The following is a 17,224-nucleotide window of genomic DNA, read 5'->3' as shown; positions in this document are numbered from 1 at the left end:
TGACTGCATCTGTCTTGTCATTAATCGCTGCGAAAATGAAGGTAGCGTCCCTGTCGCGATTTATCGCTGTTGACGTTGTTGTGTGATGACAATCATTAAAAAAAAAAAAAAAAACAAGCGCCCATTCTCGTCTCTTTCACTGGCAGATGAAATATGAAATCATCATTGACAAAGCTTTCAGTTTTGCGCTCCATTTGGAGCACATGTTGCAAATGATTCGTTCTCTTAAAACTTGACCTTAGAAGAATAATTCTGTTGCGTGTCAAAAGTCTTCAATAAGTGACAACGCCCCCGCCCCCAGCCTTTTCTCCGGCATTGTTGCGTAACACAATGGCACCAAAATTGATAGGTTTACGATGACGTCACCACGGCCCCAGATTCCCTTTTCTACGACGTCATAACTCTTAAACCAATCGGATAAATTAACGATAGAAACAAACTTCACCTTTCACCTGTGTTCTCTGACCTCTGTGACACACAAGATGGCGGGCGCCTGAAAAACAAGTCAGCGATGCTCGCTCGTTCTGGGGAAAAAAAAAATACTGGTGAAAAAGCACACCTGACAAATGTAAAATATTGAATAAAGGAAATTACTTGCTTTCACCCGTGATTTCATTTTAGAATAAGTGACACACAAACTCAAGCGATGACAACCCAGCGTGCTTCTTTCATGGCGTCAATGTCAATAACACAAAGGCCACTGTAAGAATTTTTGTATCGTTTATTTAAAACATAAAAAAAAAAAAAAATCCAAACACCGTGTAAAAATAAAATCAAAGTTTAGTTGATCCAACTTCAGTACCGAGATGCTTCAAAGACCACACATCTACTTTATAAATTGAAAAATATCAACTTGTAGACAGTTACTGCTTCTGCTCACAGCACCACACGTGTTGTCTCTAGGGGGGGAGGGGGGTCGACTTGGCTGATTTGACTTTCCAACTCGTGAACCCACTTGGACAGACGGCCACAAGCCTAATATTTCGCTACATCCCAAGAAGTAAGAAACGGCAGGGGAAGCATTACTTGACGACAATTTAAAAAACAAAACAAAAACAAAACAAAAACGGTGACTTTTCCCTACTAGCATCACTGCTAAGCTGCCACACGGAGAAGATCAAATGTGCAAAATATGTCACGTTGCAGTCAATGCAACACAGCAAGCAAAGAACAATTGAATGGAAAAAATATCACCGCGAGAGCTCGTCGGGACGCTCGCTACCTTTGACGGAGGGCCTTCGTCCGTCGAGGAACAGTACAAGTCGGATGCGGAAACAAAAACTCCAAAAAAGGAATCAATGGCAGCATAAAGACGAGCCAGGGAAGACGCCGTCGCCGTCGTCGTATTTACACTCAGTGGAAATTGCGAGGCGCTTGGATGGTTCCCCAGTCTTTACTCCAGCAGAGGATCGAGCAGTTCCATTCCAGACGGCGCCAGAGTTTCGGGGAGGTGGGGGGACCAGCACCGTGTTTGCGCGTCCCTCCGTCCTTTTTTCTTTGGTGGGCCAGTGACGCGGGAAGCGCGTGATGAAGACGAGCGTTGGAGGAAGAGGAGCAGTAAGGCCGAGGTGAGGAGTCCCGCGAGGGGGGAGGGCCGCGATGGCCAGCAGCTGTCGGCCGGGGTGACGAACCCCCTCTTGGCAACGTATAGTTAGCACCATTGTTTTCTTAAAAAAAAAAAAAAAAAATATCCCACCTCATTATTTATACATATAAATTTATTATATACACACCTGTACAAAACAAAAGAAGAAGAAGAAAAATCCCTGCAGTGTATTTCCTTGTTTTGTGGAGGTTCAGTGGCCCCAACCCATGAGGTGGCTGACGCGAGCTTTCTCCGTCATGCGCCGGACGCGCCCGGAACGGGACCGGCCCAGGTTGAGCGGGTCGTCGTCGTCGTCATCGCACTCCTCGTCCGGGCGCGCCGCCGTCTTGCGGCCTCGCCGCCGAGTGTTCACCTGATGACGCTTGTTGCACGCGCCGCTACTTGAGCCTTCGGCGGCAGCCGCGTACGCCGCTGTCGGCGGCCCCTCGTCATCGTCGTCGTCGTCGTCCTCCTCCTCATCGGGTTCCTCCTCTTCATCTTCCTCTACCTCAGGTCTTATAGTCCGCGGGTGTATTTGCTGCTCTAATTCGACCTCCTCCTCCTCCTCCTCCTCCTCCTCTTCTTCTTCTTCGTCGTCCTCCCCCTCCGGGAGCTGCAGCACTCGCGCTTTCTTGGCACCCTTCACGGCGTCCTCATCTCCTCCTTTGTGTTTCCTCTTCCCCGGGGTCACCGTCTTGTCCTTCAAGGAGATCCGCAGCGACAGGCCGGGCGCTTTGCTGTAGTCGTGATCGCCGCCCTCCACGTACTTCTCCGCCTCCCCGTCCGAGCCGCTGTCGCTGTCGGACGAGGAGGTGGACGAGGAGGACGAGGAGGACGAGGAAGACGACGGCGACGACGTGGAGCCCGTCTCGGACGAGGAGCTGTCGGAGCCGGACTCGTCGTCGTCGGACCGAGGCGCGGCGGCCGCGCCGTGGCGCTGCTGCGGCGGGAGTCCTGATGCACAAAGTTGCGGAGCGTCAACACGAGATATTTAAGCGCAGACAGCGACGACGTCCCGCAGTCTCAGACGCTCGTTAAATTCACTCAGTGGGCCAAAAGTAGGTGTGCACTTTTTTAAAATATGATCACGATTCATTTTACAGGTGCTTTGAATGATGGCAAGTAAGCCGATTATGAAGCAGTGCCGCAAACGAATCCAAAAGGAAAGCGGCTTCAAGCAAAGAATGACAGGATGCAAAATAAAAGTGGGTCTGACGAAAGGAAGGAAGGAAGGCAGTAAAAAAAAAAAAAAAGGATAAAGCCACAGAAGAAAGGACACAGGAATTAACAAAAAGTTGGACAGAAGAATATCAGAAAGGGGAAAAAAAAAAACTAAATCCAAGAACATGAAAGTTAACTTCAAGTGCATTCCTACTTTTGGAAGGCCCGTTCCCACTTCATTTCCAGATGAAAAATCAGTTTTTGGCATGTTATGTTCTATGTTCCTGGGACGGGAATCGTCTGCATTACAAAAGAAATGAAAGCGTGAAATATTTGGCTCTGGTGTATTGAAATTGTATAACATCAACTAACTTTTCAAAATCAACTAAAACGACTGAGATAAATGAATCGCACACATTCCCTGCACGGCTTCTCCTCACGCGGGCCGCGGGCGAGCCGGAGCCCATCCCGGCCGGCTACTTTCGGGCGAGAGGCGGGCCACGCGCTGAACCGGTCGCCACCCAATGGCAGGGCGGATAGAAACAAACAACTGGTTCGCACCTCCGGGCAATTTCAAGGCTTCAATCGACCCGCCCGGAGAAAAGCCCCGCACGCATGGGGAAAATGAACGGCGAACGCCGGTCTTCGGAACCGAGCAAGATGTGCTAACCGGTCGCTAAGGTCATGATTGACCCCTCCGTGGATGTTGCGCAATCCGCGTCACTGACCAATCAGAGGCCAGAGATCTGCATAATCTCGGACTCAAATCTCAGACAGCGCTGGCTGGATGGTCCAGTATAGCTTCTGTTGGCGTTTTTATCGCATATTTGGGTTCTTTAACAATAGATCTGGTTAAGAGGTGTAGTCACGGACTTTGTAATAGTGACGACGGGTATCCTGAGAGGCTAGCTGGTGGAGTTCGATTCGTACCCTTTCCAAAACCGAAGACCCAGTCCGAAAAATGTCTTCGATGGATCAAACTTTGTGGAAGACGGCATCATCAACCGAATCCATCGAAAATCAACCGGAACAGAAGTCCGAGTACGAAAAATGTCTTTGATGGATCAAACTTTGAGGAAGAGCGCATGATCAACTGAATCCATCGAAAATCAACCGGAACAGATATGTTTGCACGAAAATAAGCCCTATATTTGATATTCAATCCATGTCTCGTATAAATGAATGAGCAGTTCTTCGCTCGCATAACACTGCTGCGTGTGAACGATTGTCACACTTGATCTGTGTTGAGCGATATTTTGCGATGATCTGACCGCACAAACGTGTCTCTTCGTTCGCGGCTAATGAGCTAAGCTAAACCGGACTTGCAATCCTAAAAGCCTTCGACGTGCACCGAGACACCAAGACTGAAGGAAGGATGTTTGAGGACACTAAAGTAGTGAATGTCGTACTCAGTCGGGACTTGCACAGGTTCGGCACTAATTCAAGAATAATTATTGAGGGGAGCGCGTGACGTTACGCAAAGAAAACGAGAGAAACAACTCGGAAATCAAGCCTCGCCTTCTTCATACGGCGGTTCACCAACGGCTATACAGATTCTGCAAATTCGTCTTTGGGTTATAATATATTATGTTATGTGGCTTCTCGGTCTTCCTCCGACTCCGGAAAGATCTCGCGCTAATATCGAGGGTTTCTTGCGTCGATATGCATGGAAATACCATTGAAATACCCCTCGCTGAAATACTTGAAGCCCCGCTGTCTGCTTTTCAACGATATTTCACTGTTGACTAAGAATGCGAGTGAGAAATCAGCCAGTCAATCGGACAGTTTCGCTCTCTTCCTTTCTTGCTTCGCCGATATTTTTCCTAATTGTTTGTCTGACGTCAGCGCACGTGGCGTGACGTCACTTCAGGAGGCGTGGTTAAGTGGCCTGTACCGAGGGGTCAATTATTTCAATCATGATGACTCAAAATATTGTCATTTTATTTCTTTTTTTACTCTACTTGTACTAATTTTTTTCCCCATTTTGGAGTTGACATTTGTAAACCAAATTCATATTTCGACAGGTCCAGAGCCAGAAATTTGTTTTCTTTCCACTTTTTGTTGCAACAGCGACGTTTGCGTTCTTTTCTCTGTGAATAATTTTCACTTCGTGTGCGCTTCTCGTCAATATTTTAGCCATTGTCTCATCATCCACGGTATCATTGGGTTCCGTTTGGTTTGGACCGCCCGAGAGCGCCGCGTTCTGTGCAGCCGCTCGCTACGTTACCGAACGAGAGTCCGATACCTGACTTCCTGGCCGGAGTCGCTCGGCTGCGCTTTGTGCGCTGCTGCCCGCTTCTGTTGTCGCCGCTTGTCCCTGAACTTGGAGAAGAAGGCCGGACGTGCTCTTCCTCGTCGTCGTCGTCGTCCTCCTGCCCCACAACACGTCTGCTTTTCTGTGCTGAAGAAACCAAAACGACGGCAGTCGGCGCACTGACAAACACGACTGCACATCTGAGCCACACGTCGACTCCTCCACTGTGCTGCGCTGTTTCTACATCCAATAAAAATGAATCAATTCCTACCTGCATGTGGTCTCTGAGAGCAGTTCTTTGCCAAGGTGTGGAATTTTTTGGATTGTGACGCCGTGTCTGACTTGTGCTTCTTTTTGGAGCTGCGCGGATGAAGCAAAAGGACAATTTTGAGTTGTTCGCGTCGGAGCCAGACTGAGAAAAGTATAATTTGGAAAATCTTCACGCTGGCAAAATTTTACCATAAGAGTTTTCCTATTTTTAAAACAGTTCCCAAAAATTGGTTTGTTTGTCGACGGTTTTTGATTGTTTCTCCAATCTGTCTGAACAGCACGTAGCACTAAACACGGCAAAGTGGCGCTCGGCGTACCTTGCTGTCGGCGAGCTGCCGCCGTTGTGCAACCGATTCCTGTAAGTCTCCCTCTGGCGAGCCCGCCGCTCGTTCTGTATGGCCGACTTGTAGTCGGAGATGATGGAGATGATGCTCTTCTCAAAGAAGGCCGACAGGCTGAGGGTCATCGTGTAGATCTAAACGCGAAAGCGACCATAGTTGACACGGGCAGGGTTTGGCACCGGCGACCTGAAGCGGCCTACCTGGGATTTCTTGTTTGGCGTGTACGCTTTGGAGTTGCTGAAAATTAGCCGGACGTCTTTGGCGAACTCGATCGGGTTCTCGTAATTGCCGGCGACGAGCGTCTCCGACACGGTGCCCAGATCCATCGGAGTGTCAATAATGTCTCGGTAGTCCTGGACAAAAGCGGGGCGGGGGGTGGGGGGGGGGGGATTAGTCCGGTTCGACTTGCTGACCGGGCCAGACTTTGAGAGTGTTTTTGTTTGTCAGGAGGCGGCAGATGTTTGTCTGGATTATTTTTACCGGATACTCAAAGAGATCAACAGGCTGCCTGAAAGGCTGAGAATCGTGAGAGGAGATCATTTTGCGCAGCAGCTCTCGGCATTGGCCCCGCCAGGCTCTGGCGTCCAAAACCACACCCCGCTTCTTTGACTTGCTTTCCTGGAACGGAGAACGGCGCCCGCTATGAAACCCGATCCATTCTAGGAGCGCGGACGGCGTTTTGAAGCCTCCCGACTGCTGTGACGAGGCGCCGCCCGCTTTGTCGCTCACCCGATGTCCTGAAGACGTCCCCGGAGTGTCTGAGTCCACGTCAACGTCTGCTGCCTGCGACGGGCGCATGAAAAGCCCAAATGAACAATAAATAAATAAATAAATAAATAAATAAAATTTGATAAATAAATAAATAAAAATGAATAAACCTCCAGTGTGTCACCACTACGTTACCTCGTCTTCGCCGCTGCTGACCTCAAATTTCAGCCTGTGGTAGAGATTCAAAATGTCTGTGCAGCTTTGGTCTCTGGAACAAAAAGGGAGAGGTCCAGAGAGAAGTCAGCGATACCCTAACCAGAACCCGGGACATCATTTCATTACAAAAGCTGAGCTGGTGCGCTTGTGTCTGTACATTTTTACAAATGAAGGGGGGAAAAAAATGGCAGCAGCACTGTGGAGCAGCTGGAAAGCGTTGGCCTCACAGTTCTGAGGTCCTGGGTTCAATCCCGGACCCGCCTGTGTGGAGTTTGCATCAACTTCCCTTGCCTGGGTGTTTTTTTTTTCTGGGTGGGCACTCCAGTTTCCTTCCACAACCTTTAAATTGCCCCAAGGTGTGAATGTGAGTGCAACTGCGATTGGCTGTCGACCAGTTCAGGGTGTACACTGCTACCTGCTCGACGACGCCCGTGGCCCTTGTGAGGATAAGAAGCTAAGAGAGCATGGAATGTTTTTATTTGGTTTCCTGAAAAGTTGAAGGAGATGCGAGTCTTCTAGCCAAAGCCATTGACATAAACTTTTTGTTTGGATGGTGTGTCTAAAATTTGCTGATGGACCCTTTTTTAAAGGAAAGGTGGGAGAAAACTATGGACAAACGCATTCAAATTGCTAAGTTGTTGTTGTTGTTGTTGTGCCAACTGGGTTGACCGACTGGCCGATTCCTGCCGCAGCTCGTTACGAGCGGGGCCAAAGCGATATCGCGGCGTTACCCGATGTAGCGCAGGAGAACGTCCGTCACCACTTTGGCCGCTGCCACAATGGGGCTCTGGGGTTCGTTGAAGGTGCGGGCGTTGTGCTCAACGTAGCGCACCTCCCACATTAGGGCGGAGATCCGCCTGCGATAGAAAGGAGCGGCAACGCGTCAAGACGGCCGAATCGCAGCCCGTACTCGTGAGCGCCGAGTCCCACCTGTAGAAATGGTTCTCCAGCCGTTTGTGGATCGTGCTGATGTCCGTGGGGTAGGCCACCACGGTGCAGTACAGAGGGTACTCGTCGAGATTTACGGGCGAAGCGAACGGCTTGGCCACGTCTGCGGAAAGACGGAAAAACTTTTCAAACGCCGGCAAAGCTGCCATTTTTGTATTTTTTTTTTTTTTTTTTAATCCCGGACGCCACCTCGGAGGCTCACCGAGCGTCAGAAGCTGATCGATGCCACGGATGATCCTCTGGCACTCTTCATCCCGAGCGTGCGCCCCCCACTCTCCCTCTTGAGGCTTATACAGCAGAGCAACCAGCTCCTCCTCCGCCACCTCCACGCCGTCACCCACGTGCTCGGGTAACAGAGCTGACAAACATTAGCGTGGACGTGAAAAATCGGACCCAAGTTGAAAAAAATCAGTTCTCTCTTTCCAAAACTAGTTTAAATAAGATGAGGTGACTGAAAAGGGCCCTCTGCGACGAAAATGACTTCGACACACTTCCTGGTTTAAGGCAACTAACCTTCCTCGGGAATGGGTTCCATGTCCCAAGGACTCAGTTTCTCGCGCTCACCGTTGTCCCACCTGATCGGGCAAAAGAGTTTATACGGGGAACACATGAAACTAAGATGTTTTGGACTATATTCTCGATGATCATTTTGGAGAAGAATAAAAGCACACTTACTGGACGGCAAAACACTGAAAGAGGCTGTCAGGATACTCTGGCTGCAGAGGCTCCTGGTCCTCGACCAAGCCAAACCACCAAGCGTCATCGATGATGCTGCGGAACCTCATACCTGTCGCGAGCCCAAGAGCGAAAAGGTCGGCAACCGTTCCGAGGGAAATCCGAGAAGGTCCGCGAGGCCTCACCTGGCTGCCAGTTGTGGTCTTTCGCCTCTTTGTAGAACTGCTGCAGCACCAGGAAATCTATGACGTCCGGCATGTCGTGGTACCTTGGAAGCAGATTCCAGACAAATACGAAGTTTCGACATTTGAAGAACCGACAACCACAATTGAGCTCGCGTAAAAAAAAAAAAAACTCACTTTAAAGAAAACGAGTCGTTGGTCATCTTCCCTGAGATTGAGTCTAAGAAAGCAAGTTTTAGGCAGCAGAGAGTGGGCGGTCCAACTTCGTACTTGATTCCAACCACCTTCACAGACTCCTGATCCTGGGCCACGAGCAGCGAGAGGAAGAGAAGAAAGACAAATGCAAAGTACTCGTTACACAGACCAAGTCAAGAAATGACTGCTGACCAGCCCCCCCAACGCTGCAGTCCTAAACCCGATCTGCAACCTATCGCAATTCAATACGACGCTGACGGTTCCCATGCCTTTGTCACGGCAAAAAAGGAAACTGCAGCTCACTTCAAAGAAAGTAAGCCAATCGTGTGTGAGCGGGGATCCGCACCCTGAGCTGGAGTTTGTTCCACGGCTGTTTCTGAGGGTTGATACTGTAGGCTTTGGCCCTGCGGACCGCTCGGACGTAAGCTTGGTGGCCCTGTTTGAAGTAGATGAGCTGGAGGAAGAAGAGACGTCCATCTGTTAGTACAACACTCGCCCAAATCAGAAAAAGCCTTTCTCGGTCCGTCTCCCCGGTAGAAGGTTAGCACAGACAAATCCCCGCCCCCCCCCCCCACACCCCTTCAAAATAAATCAAGAAATAATCCCATCACAGAAATATTACGCAAGTACAAATAAACGCTCGCGGTCAACACAATCCTTTCCATTCTCATCTTACAGGTCGTTCCAACCAGGGTTTCTCTCTGCTATCATTCCATAATGGCGCCTTGAATTTTTGGCCATATTTCAAAAGGTTAGACTTTCCGCTCAGTGCAATGCATGCAGGGATCGAAAAGAGTTTTGTCCTGTTTGGTTGTTGGGTCAAGCAGAATGGAGGATTCTGTATCCTTATTTATTTTCTTGACCTTTTTTCATTGTCTGTTGTCCAAATATTACTTGAGGGGTGGTTGGGATTGGATCTCCCCCCCCCCCCCCACACCTAATTTTGGATTTTCAAACACGACTTGCCAGCACCAAAGCGGATTCTTTGCTTATTTTTCTCACATTCCGTTATAGGAGGTGATGTGCTCCATCTGAATTTGTGTGTGTGGGGGGGGGTCTCCACTAAAGCTTCTTTCGATTCATTTTATTGAGTCAAGGGTTACTGATCGAGTGACTTCCAAAAATGTGGCTACGTTGGGGGTGCAGTTTGGAGCGGACGGCTGCTTGTTTCCAATGCAGAAAGCAGGTCGGAGGCGAGCTTCTACCTCATCTCCCATTTGTGGGACGAAGGGGGAGCGATGCGGGATGGTCTCCATGATCCATGAGGGTGGCAGCCAAGCCTCTGCATCAAGTCCACCCAGAGAGGTTGTGGGTTTCTGCAAAATGAGGCAGACATATTTTGGTACCGTCAATGCTGGGTGGAGATCCAGCCACGTTTTCCACAGCGCATGTTGCAGGCGGGTGCAGTTCACCTGTTTGGTCTCTTTGGCCTTTTTCTTCTTCCCTTCATTCTCCCTTTTCTTTTCCTCCTTGGGCTTGTCATCACCTTCCTCCTCCTCAGAGCTGCTGTAGCCGGAGAGCCGGACGGGCCTCCTGCTCGATCGTTTCGGGGGCTGCAGGTTGATGCCGGCGTCGGCGGTCCAGTCGGAATACTCGCTGGAGGAGTCACTAGACGTGAAGCACAGGCGTCGCGTCTCGTGCTAAGAAACGCGGGTCAGAGAGCCTCACCTGGAGCTGCTCTCACTCTGCCACTGGGCTTCGCTTTCGGACGAGGCGCCGCTGGCCTCCGCCGGTTCTGCTCCCTGGCAAAACAAATTCGGAAAACGCAGATATATAAAAAAAAAAAAAAAAAAAAACGGGGCTTTTGAGAGGGTGTCGATATACTTCAGTAGAAGATTGTGGAAATTGGCACTGAAATCGGAACGCAAGAAACCTTCAAAATTACTTTAAACGTAAAAACGGATTTGCCCTTCGGAAAAATATTTTCCTGTGTTGTCTCATTGTTTTCGTCTCTCCGCCTTTCTTTTCATTTGTTAAAAAGTTTTTCATGTTGTCCCTTATGGGTTCATCGACTGTACTTCAAATTGCCTGCTTAGTGCAAAAAAAAAAAAAAACCCCACACACACACACACACACCGTAAAGCAAATACAGCTTGCGCACACTGACAATGAGATCGCCACTGCTAACTACTGGAGTGGATGTGCAATTACACTTTATTCTAGTGCATGTCCCTCAGGGTCACCCACGCACCCCACTATTTGAGAAGCACCGGATTAAATAATGGTGAAGTAAAAGACATTTTGGGGGGATTTTTGAAAGTTCCGATCAAGGGGACCAACTTCTCTTTCACTGTCGGAGTCCGCATGGCTGTTGTCGTCGTGCGCGCTCCGGTTCTGCGGCCGCCGGACTTGAGCCGAGCGGGTGTCGTACGCGTGGCGCTGCTGCTTTCTCTTCGTCGGCCGCAGGGAGCGCAGGCGCGTGCTCAAGGACTCAGACTGCCGGGTGCGGAGAGAAAGGACCGAAACGACGGGGAAAGGGTGAGGGCGTGTGCGTTAATATTTTGTGTTTACGGTAAAAATGTATCGGTGGGGAAGTACACAAACCTTGGGCGGGCAACTTGCTGGTTTTTTTCTCCTTTCTGCATTGTAGAGAGAACATTCCCGATCACTTTTAGCTTGTCTGCTCTCCTCCATGACACTGAAGAAAGAGACAATAACATTTATTAATTATAATTCTCGTTCTCACTCTTTTTAGTCTCCAACTCGCCCCCCCCCAAAAAAAAAAAAAAATTGACAACATCCCTCGCGGTTGTCTCACTGGAAAATTCCTTGGGGCAATTCGTTGACCACCACTCTGCGGCTCCAGGCCAACAAGTCCCTCTCGGTGGCCACTTGACTGCGCAGGGCATTGTGCTGCATTTGCCACACGGCGCCCGCCTGCCCACCCCTGAGGGGAGCCACGTCGGGAGAGGACCCCTCCGCCGCCGCTGCATGGTCACCTGCCAAAGCAAATTGGGAAACGGGCTGGTAGACGAAGCGGACGATGAAAGCCACAACCCGCGCAAATGTAGTCGTGAAGGCGTACCTTCTACTTCAACAACCTGAAGTTCTGCATTCTGATGCTCATCCTGCTGGCTCTGCAACTGCCTGATGAGGTTGTCCAGAATGTTTCCTCCATTTTCCGTCGTCTGCTGGCCGAGAACCTGCTCGACCAACTCTCCTTCATCTTGGAGAACAAAAATCAAATCCAGTCAGCTTTATTTCAAGGAAGGAAATGCTGTCCGTGCGCTGAATGCGTCAAAGAGGACAGCTTTTACTGTTAGTCATGTATCCAAGTTGAGGTATGAGTTGATCCTCTTTGCAATTCTCTCTTCCCGGCACCAGCCGCTGGTAGCGTGTCGGGTGGGGATTCCCGTCGACATCCACCAGGAAGGGCGGAGGCATGAGGTGCGGCGCCTGCTGAGTCTGCTCATCCAGGACGTAGTTGTTGGCGTCTCGGATAAGCGGCCGGTAATCCGTGTGGAAGAACATCTGGTCAGGGACCTGTAGAGGACGAGGAAGATGACGAAGTCAGCAGAATCCTCGGGAAGATTTCAAACCAGAATTCAAATTTCGGGTGCAATGACAGGTATGAACAGTTTTTAATGATGGGGAACGATAAATGAGCCACCCGCGACGAGACCTTCGGCTACCTTCTCATAGCGCAGGCTGCAACCGAAGCCGAAGATGAGCAAATGGCCGTGAGAGTCGGTGCAGGCGAAGTGCTGCCCGTCGGCTGAGAACTTGCAGTCATAAATGGCCCCATGACCTTGACCTTCAATCTGGAGAGGGGGCGGGGGAGGAGGGGGGGGAGAAACCCACAACACTAACAAACTGGGAAACGTCATCAAATGAAGAGATGGCTCCAAGTCCTCAAGTCACTACCATGTTGAAGAAATTGCGAATCTTCACTCCCTTGTTCAGGTCCCAGATGTAAACGTTGCCGTCGTGGCCGGCCGACAACACGATGCGCGTGTCGAAAGGGTGCGCCTCCAGCACAAAAACCTCGTCGTCGTGCCCCTTAAACGGAGAGAGAGAGAGAGAGAGAGAGAGAGAGAGAGAGAGAGAGAGAGAGAGCCAAGATGTCGCCATCCCTCGTGTCCAGCGGGGCACTTAAAACACTCACAGATAAAACGTGCAGCAGCTCTCCGGTATTCGTGTCCCACACTTTGAGCTGATAGTTCGACACTGCCGTGATGACGCTGTGATCTGCGCGGTCCCAGGCCACCATGGTCACCACCAGCTTGGTTTTGTCGTCACCGTTGACGACAGAACTCCTGGAGGAAAACGTACGCATCCGTCAGGGAACGCGGAGTGAGACGCGGCGGCACCGGACCGCCATCTTTTTACCCTGGAAGTCTGGCGGCCATGTCCAAAGCGATGCTCTTCCACTCTTGTTTTTGGTAATGCCAAATCCTGGCCGTGCCATCCCGACTGCCGCTCACAAACTTGAGACTGCACACATGCACACCTGTTAGATACTCAATTTTTATTCTAAACCCTTCACTTTTATATACAAATCAAATACAATTACAGTTTCTCGTTTAATCGTACAAGAGGGTTCACACGTGCTCCAGAGCAGATTCTTACCTGTCGCTGTTATTGCAAAACTGGACAACCACAACTTTATCCTACAAAAGCAAAATGGTGATGCGTTAAGAGCAAATATATATTCATATATACACGTAGAAATTCACACGACGACGTAGCTGCAGTGTTTCTCACCGTATGGGCGTCCAACTCGGAGACCTTCATGGGGGTTTCGGCACCAAGGTAGTAGACCCTGACCATGTGATCGCTTCCACCCGTAGCCATGAACATTCCACCTATCAACCGGACACTCATCATGAAATGACAAACTCATTTTTCACAACTCTTAATATCCTCACAGAGGACGCTTACCACCGCTGAAGGAGGAAGTAGAAACCTGCACCCCGGGACGCGAACGCTCAACAAATTTGACGGGCTGATCGCTGCGGATTGCGAGCATACACACGTGTCCAATGCAAGCAGAAACTCGCAATGCGATGCACCGTTAATATTTATATGAATATTTACTTGAATTTCATGCTGACAGAGTGCCACTTCCAGAAACACACCATGCCGTCTGCCCCCGTCGAGGCCAGGTAGCGCGTGGCACCCCTGGCCGAAGGGCAGAACTGAAACGACGGGGAAGATAACGTTGGCGGCTCGCCGGGCATTTTTTTGGGGAGGGGGTCTCGACAAGCGTGCGCGTCGCGCTCACCTGAATGGACGTGATGGAGGCTGCGTGGGCTTGCAGGACGCTGATGGGCGCGCAAGTCCGCAAGCACCACACTCGGATGATTTTGTCACAGCTGGCCGAAGCGAGGAGAGAATTCTCGTAGTTGACGGCCATGTCGCAGATCTCTGCCGCGTGGCCGCGGAGCGTCGCGAGGAGCCGGCCGTCGTCCGTGGCCCAGATTTTTACAAGGCAGTCATCTGAACCCTAAAACAACAACACCACATTTGCCGAAAACGAGGTCCGGACATTTCAAATGTTTTTTGGAGTGACATCATCGGCCAGTCAGTCGTGACTCACCGTAAATATTCGGCGACCGGTGCAGTCGAAAACTACGCAGTAGACCGCAGAAAGGTGGCCCAGGATCCGTTTGTGTATCCTCATGTGTTGGTAGGCGGAAGACGGCAGCGCCTGGCCAAAACGAGCCGCGCCGGTGCTCTGCCGAGCGCCCATGATCGACACTTGAAACAAAAAAGACAATCACAAACGAAGTCTCAGCGACGCTTGAAAAATAAAAACAGAAAACTAAACAAAAGAAGGCTGTTGCTTATTTTCAGGAAGGTTAGCGACTAACCGTCCTAATAAAAAATACAGAAAGAAGCCGTTTCAAACAAAGCAGATGTTTATTTTTTTCTATGGTCACACGGTCGCTGTCGTGCATTGAACGTTGGCAAGTTCTGCCTGGAAAAGACCAGCCCAATAAATGCCAACGACAACATTCTGGCTCCCACGTAGCAGTTTGCAGCGCAAAATCGGCCATTGTTTTCACATTACTGTTACTGTACGCGCTGTCAAAGTCGTTTTGAAGTCGTCCCATCCCATCTCAACCGAGATAAAATATTATTACCTATTCAAATCTTTCAAACATTTGAACGTAAAACGCGAAAACGCTATTCCCAATACTTGCTCAAGGCCTCCAGTGTTTTGCTGAGCTAATCGAATCTATGTTTGTTTGGGTTGTAATCCATACCAACATTGGCAGAATATCCATTGTTGACTGGAGGTTCCGGCGGGCGTCCTCGGTGGAGCGCAGCAACGGCTGAGCCACTGCATACTTTGTGACTACAACCTAAATGCAACAGATCCCAAGTTATGGAAAGAAAACGAAAAAAAAAAAATACATTTTACCAGCACATTTGTCATCCATTTCAGAAGAATGTTAATTACTTTTGGCGGTGCGAAGCAAAGACTGTCTTCCCGAGCCAAGAAGCGTTTGGACCCCCGGAACACTCGGCGCAATTTCCTTCTCGATGAGCGGGCCGATGCGCTTACAGACACGCAGCAGATAGTCTGCGGGAATGTGCTCATTCAAAATCACCTGCCGGAAGACAAACCAACAGAAAACAGCATTAAAAACGCTATTTCACACAAACAAGTGTGATCGTTCTAATGCTACTGTTTACGTTCATGATTAATAATAAAATGATACCATCTAAAACAATACTTTTCAAAGATGAAGAACACTGCAATTACAAAATGGCGTTCGTCAGAACATGGAAACTCCACACGGGCGGGTCCGGGATTGAACCCGGGACTTCAGAACTGTGAGGGCAACTCTTGACAACTGCTCCACCATCCCACCCATCCTACAATTACAATCTTTGTTTTTTTTTCCCCTAGTCTCAAAAATATAATATACTGTAGTATTGGATATGATTCATAACGAATACGATGCTCATATAGTTTTCTTGTATATTATATTTTCTTCCTTCCTCTGAAGTTTTAGCCTAGAAACAAGAGCCGCCGAAAGCAAGCAGCGTCGCTGGTCCTTTTCCGGTTGGCCTACGTCATGACCGACGGCTCCCTTCAACCAATCACGGCGTTCCAAACGAGTGTGACTCCTCCCACTCTCCCCCCCCTACACAAAAGCGAGCCTTGGCTGTTAATCGGGACGATACTAAAATAAATGTACATATTTCAAATTACCCTCGAAACCTCACCGCTGGGGTAGTTTTGCAAATTAAATAATAGCAAAAGACGGTTGCCCAATGAAAAAAAATAGACTAGACGATATTATATAAGAAGTGAATAAAAATGTGACTCACCCAATCTTGGAAGGTGCGCTTATATTTATTTCCCTCCCAAGTCCATCGTTCTGGGATCAACTGCAGTAAAAACAAGTCGTTAGGAGGCAGCGCGGAGACAATGGCGTCCGATCGCGGCTACGCGTTCCTTTGTGGAACTCCGGGGGAAAGGGGGTGGGTGGGGGGTTGGAAATTAGCCGAACTCGGACCGACAAAACGGCGAACGCCGAGGCAAGGAGCGGACGTCCAAAGTCAATAAAAGGCAGAAAGTCGCAGCTGAGCCTACCTCGTACTCCTCCAGCTCCTCCAGCAGAACCTAACAAGGCGCACACACACACCGAGTCCGCGTTAGCCGCTAACCCGTCGCACTCGGGGGAAGGGGGGGGCGCTCGGCACGGCCGTTAACGCCGAAAAGTTGCGTGCGCGTCGGCGCCTTACCTTTGCTGATTTTTGACACGGTCCGGACTGCAGGAACCTGGCGATGAGGTAGTACAGTTCTGGAAGGCAAAGACACGAGCAAGTGCTGTGCTGTGCTACCGTCGAGCCGAGCTAATGCTAAGGCTAAGGCAGATTTTTCCGGCGCTCCCGCGACTTCGCTCGCTAACAGGCACGCGAGAAGCCCGAGGGTGGCGAATGTTTCCCCGAGGCGAGACGAGGGGGCCCACTCACCGCACTCGATCCGGGAAGGCGGTGTCGCCGCCATGCCTGCGAGGGGGACGAGCCTGATGTTTGGGCTCGCTCCGTTAGCCGCCGGGCTAACTGCTAGCTAACGAGGCTAACGTTAGTGAGTGGCCTTCTCGCTCGAGTTGCTTCCCTGAGAGAAGGGCCTTTGTGACGACGCCCTCTAGCGGCGCCCGGCGACATTGAACAGCGCTCCCAATGTCAACAACGTACAGAGAGTTCAAAGGTGATCGCGTTCGGCCCTTTGTGTGCAGTCTTACGCGAATGACCAAGATACACGATTTCCGCAGCGGGACATCAGACCCTGTTAAGAGTCAGAGACAAGAAAACACAACAAGAGAACAAAAGTTTACAAAAAAATCAACCGACTGTACACTTTCACCAACAGTGTTCAGTCTAAAAAAAAAAATGAAAAATGACTTCAACCTCAGGGCTAACTTGCCATTTAGGTAAATAAATTGCACTGGTGATTAAAGGTCTCCTGTCATCCCTAGAAACATTCTACAATACATAATGAAATGAAAAATACATTATTAACTTCAATGTCTACACGGAAAAATAAATATGAGCAGAGAGCGCGTCATCTGTGCACAAAGTTGCGGAAGTCTTATTCGATATATGCCACGGTGGCTGCGTATTGGAAACACGAACTGTCGGTCCGCCGTCTCCGGACTCAACGTCATCCTTGAGTGTATGTATTAATTTCTTTATTTTTCATGATTTATTATTGAATTTTTTTATTTAT

General features: G+C 49.7%; 2 protein-coding genes across 3 annotated transcripts in view; one reads left to right on the top strand and one right to left on the bottom strand.

Annotated features, from left to right (window-relative positions):
• Positions 1 to 1,700: 1,700 nt before the first annotated feature.
• On the bottom strand, positions 1,701 to 16,608 carry brwd3 (bromodomain and WD repeat domain containing 3). Of its 2 annotated transcripts, none has more exons than XM_061802458.1 (40): positions 16,468 to 16,608; positions 16,237 to 16,295; positions 16,085 to 16,114; positions 15,820 to 15,879; positions 14,942 to 15,092; positions 14,745 to 14,843; positions 14,075 to 14,235; positions 13,760 to 13,981; positions 13,573 to 13,673; positions 13,417 to 13,487; positions 13,240 to 13,340; positions 13,105 to 13,145; positions 12,865 to 12,969; positions 12,641 to 12,791; positions 12,400 to 12,534; positions 12,168 to 12,296; positions 11,793 to 12,018; positions 11,561 to 11,701; positions 11,294 to 11,474; positions 11,080 to 11,173; positions 10,816 to 10,971; positions 10,204 to 10,277; positions 9,948 to 10,143; positions 9,741 to 9,851; positions 8,882 to 8,989; positions 8,518 to 8,642; positions 8,344 to 8,426; positions 8,159 to 8,270; positions 7,997 to 8,058; positions 7,686 to 7,841; positions 7,466 to 7,586; positions 7,267 to 7,392; positions 6,515 to 6,587; positions 6,341 to 6,394; positions 6,092 to 6,229; positions 5,812 to 5,964; positions 5,588 to 5,745; positions 5,272 to 5,360; positions 4,992 to 5,147; positions 1,701 to 2,539 (listed from the first exon to the last, which is right to left on the bottom strand). In XM_061802458.1, the coding sequence occupies exons 1-40, from the start codon at positions 16,499 to 16,501 to the stop codon at positions 1,797 to 1,799; spliced, it is 5,286 nt and encodes a 1,761-aa protein (XP_061658442.1). In that variant the 5' UTR covers positions 16,502 to 16,608; the 3' UTR covers positions 1,701 to 1,796. The 2 variants fall into 2 exon arrangements, with proteins under 2 accessions (XP_061658442.1, XP_061658443.1); XM_061802459.1 differs by having other exon boundaries at positions 9,948 to 10,131.
• A 486-nt stretch (positions 16,609 to 17,094) lies between these two features.
• Positions 17,095 to 17,224, top strand: part of npas2 (neuronal PAS domain protein 2) — a 33,481-nt gene continuing 33,351 nt past the window's right edge. Inside the window, exon 1 of the mRNA XM_061802462.1 lies at positions 17,095 to 17,170. The gene's annotated coding sequence lies outside the window, so the exon portion shown is untranslated. The remainder of the gene's footprint in view (positions 17,171 to 17,224) is intronic.

Source organism: Syngnathoides biaculeatus, chromosome 18 (genome assembly GCF_019802595.1).
Source record: "Syngnathoides biaculeatus isolate LvHL_M chromosome 18, ASM1980259v1, whole genome shotgun sequence".
Taxonomy (NCBI): domain Eukaryota; kingdom Metazoa; phylum Chordata; class Actinopteri; order Syngnathiformes; family Syngnathidae; genus Syngnathoides; species Syngnathoides biaculeatus.
The sequence above is the reverse complement of the archived record's forward strand: the minus strand, read 5'-3'. Positions and strand labels throughout refer to the sequence as shown.

What these genes read in the sequence shown, in the direction of transcription:
- brwd3 (XM_061802458.1), bottom strand. Translation starts at nt 16,501, where the DNA reads ATGGCGGCGACACCGCCTTCCCGGATCGAGTGCG. An exon ending in AGGAGCTGGAGGAGTACGAG is followed by an intron (nt 15,880 to 16,084) that starts GTAGGCTCAGCT and finishes TTTTTACTGCAG; the next exon opens with TTGATCCCAGAACGATGGAC. An exon ending in TACTTCCTCCTTCAGCGGTG is followed by an intron (nt 13,341 to 13,416) that starts GTAAGCGTCCTC and finishes TCCGGTTGATAG; the next exon opens with GTGGAATGTTCATGGCTACG.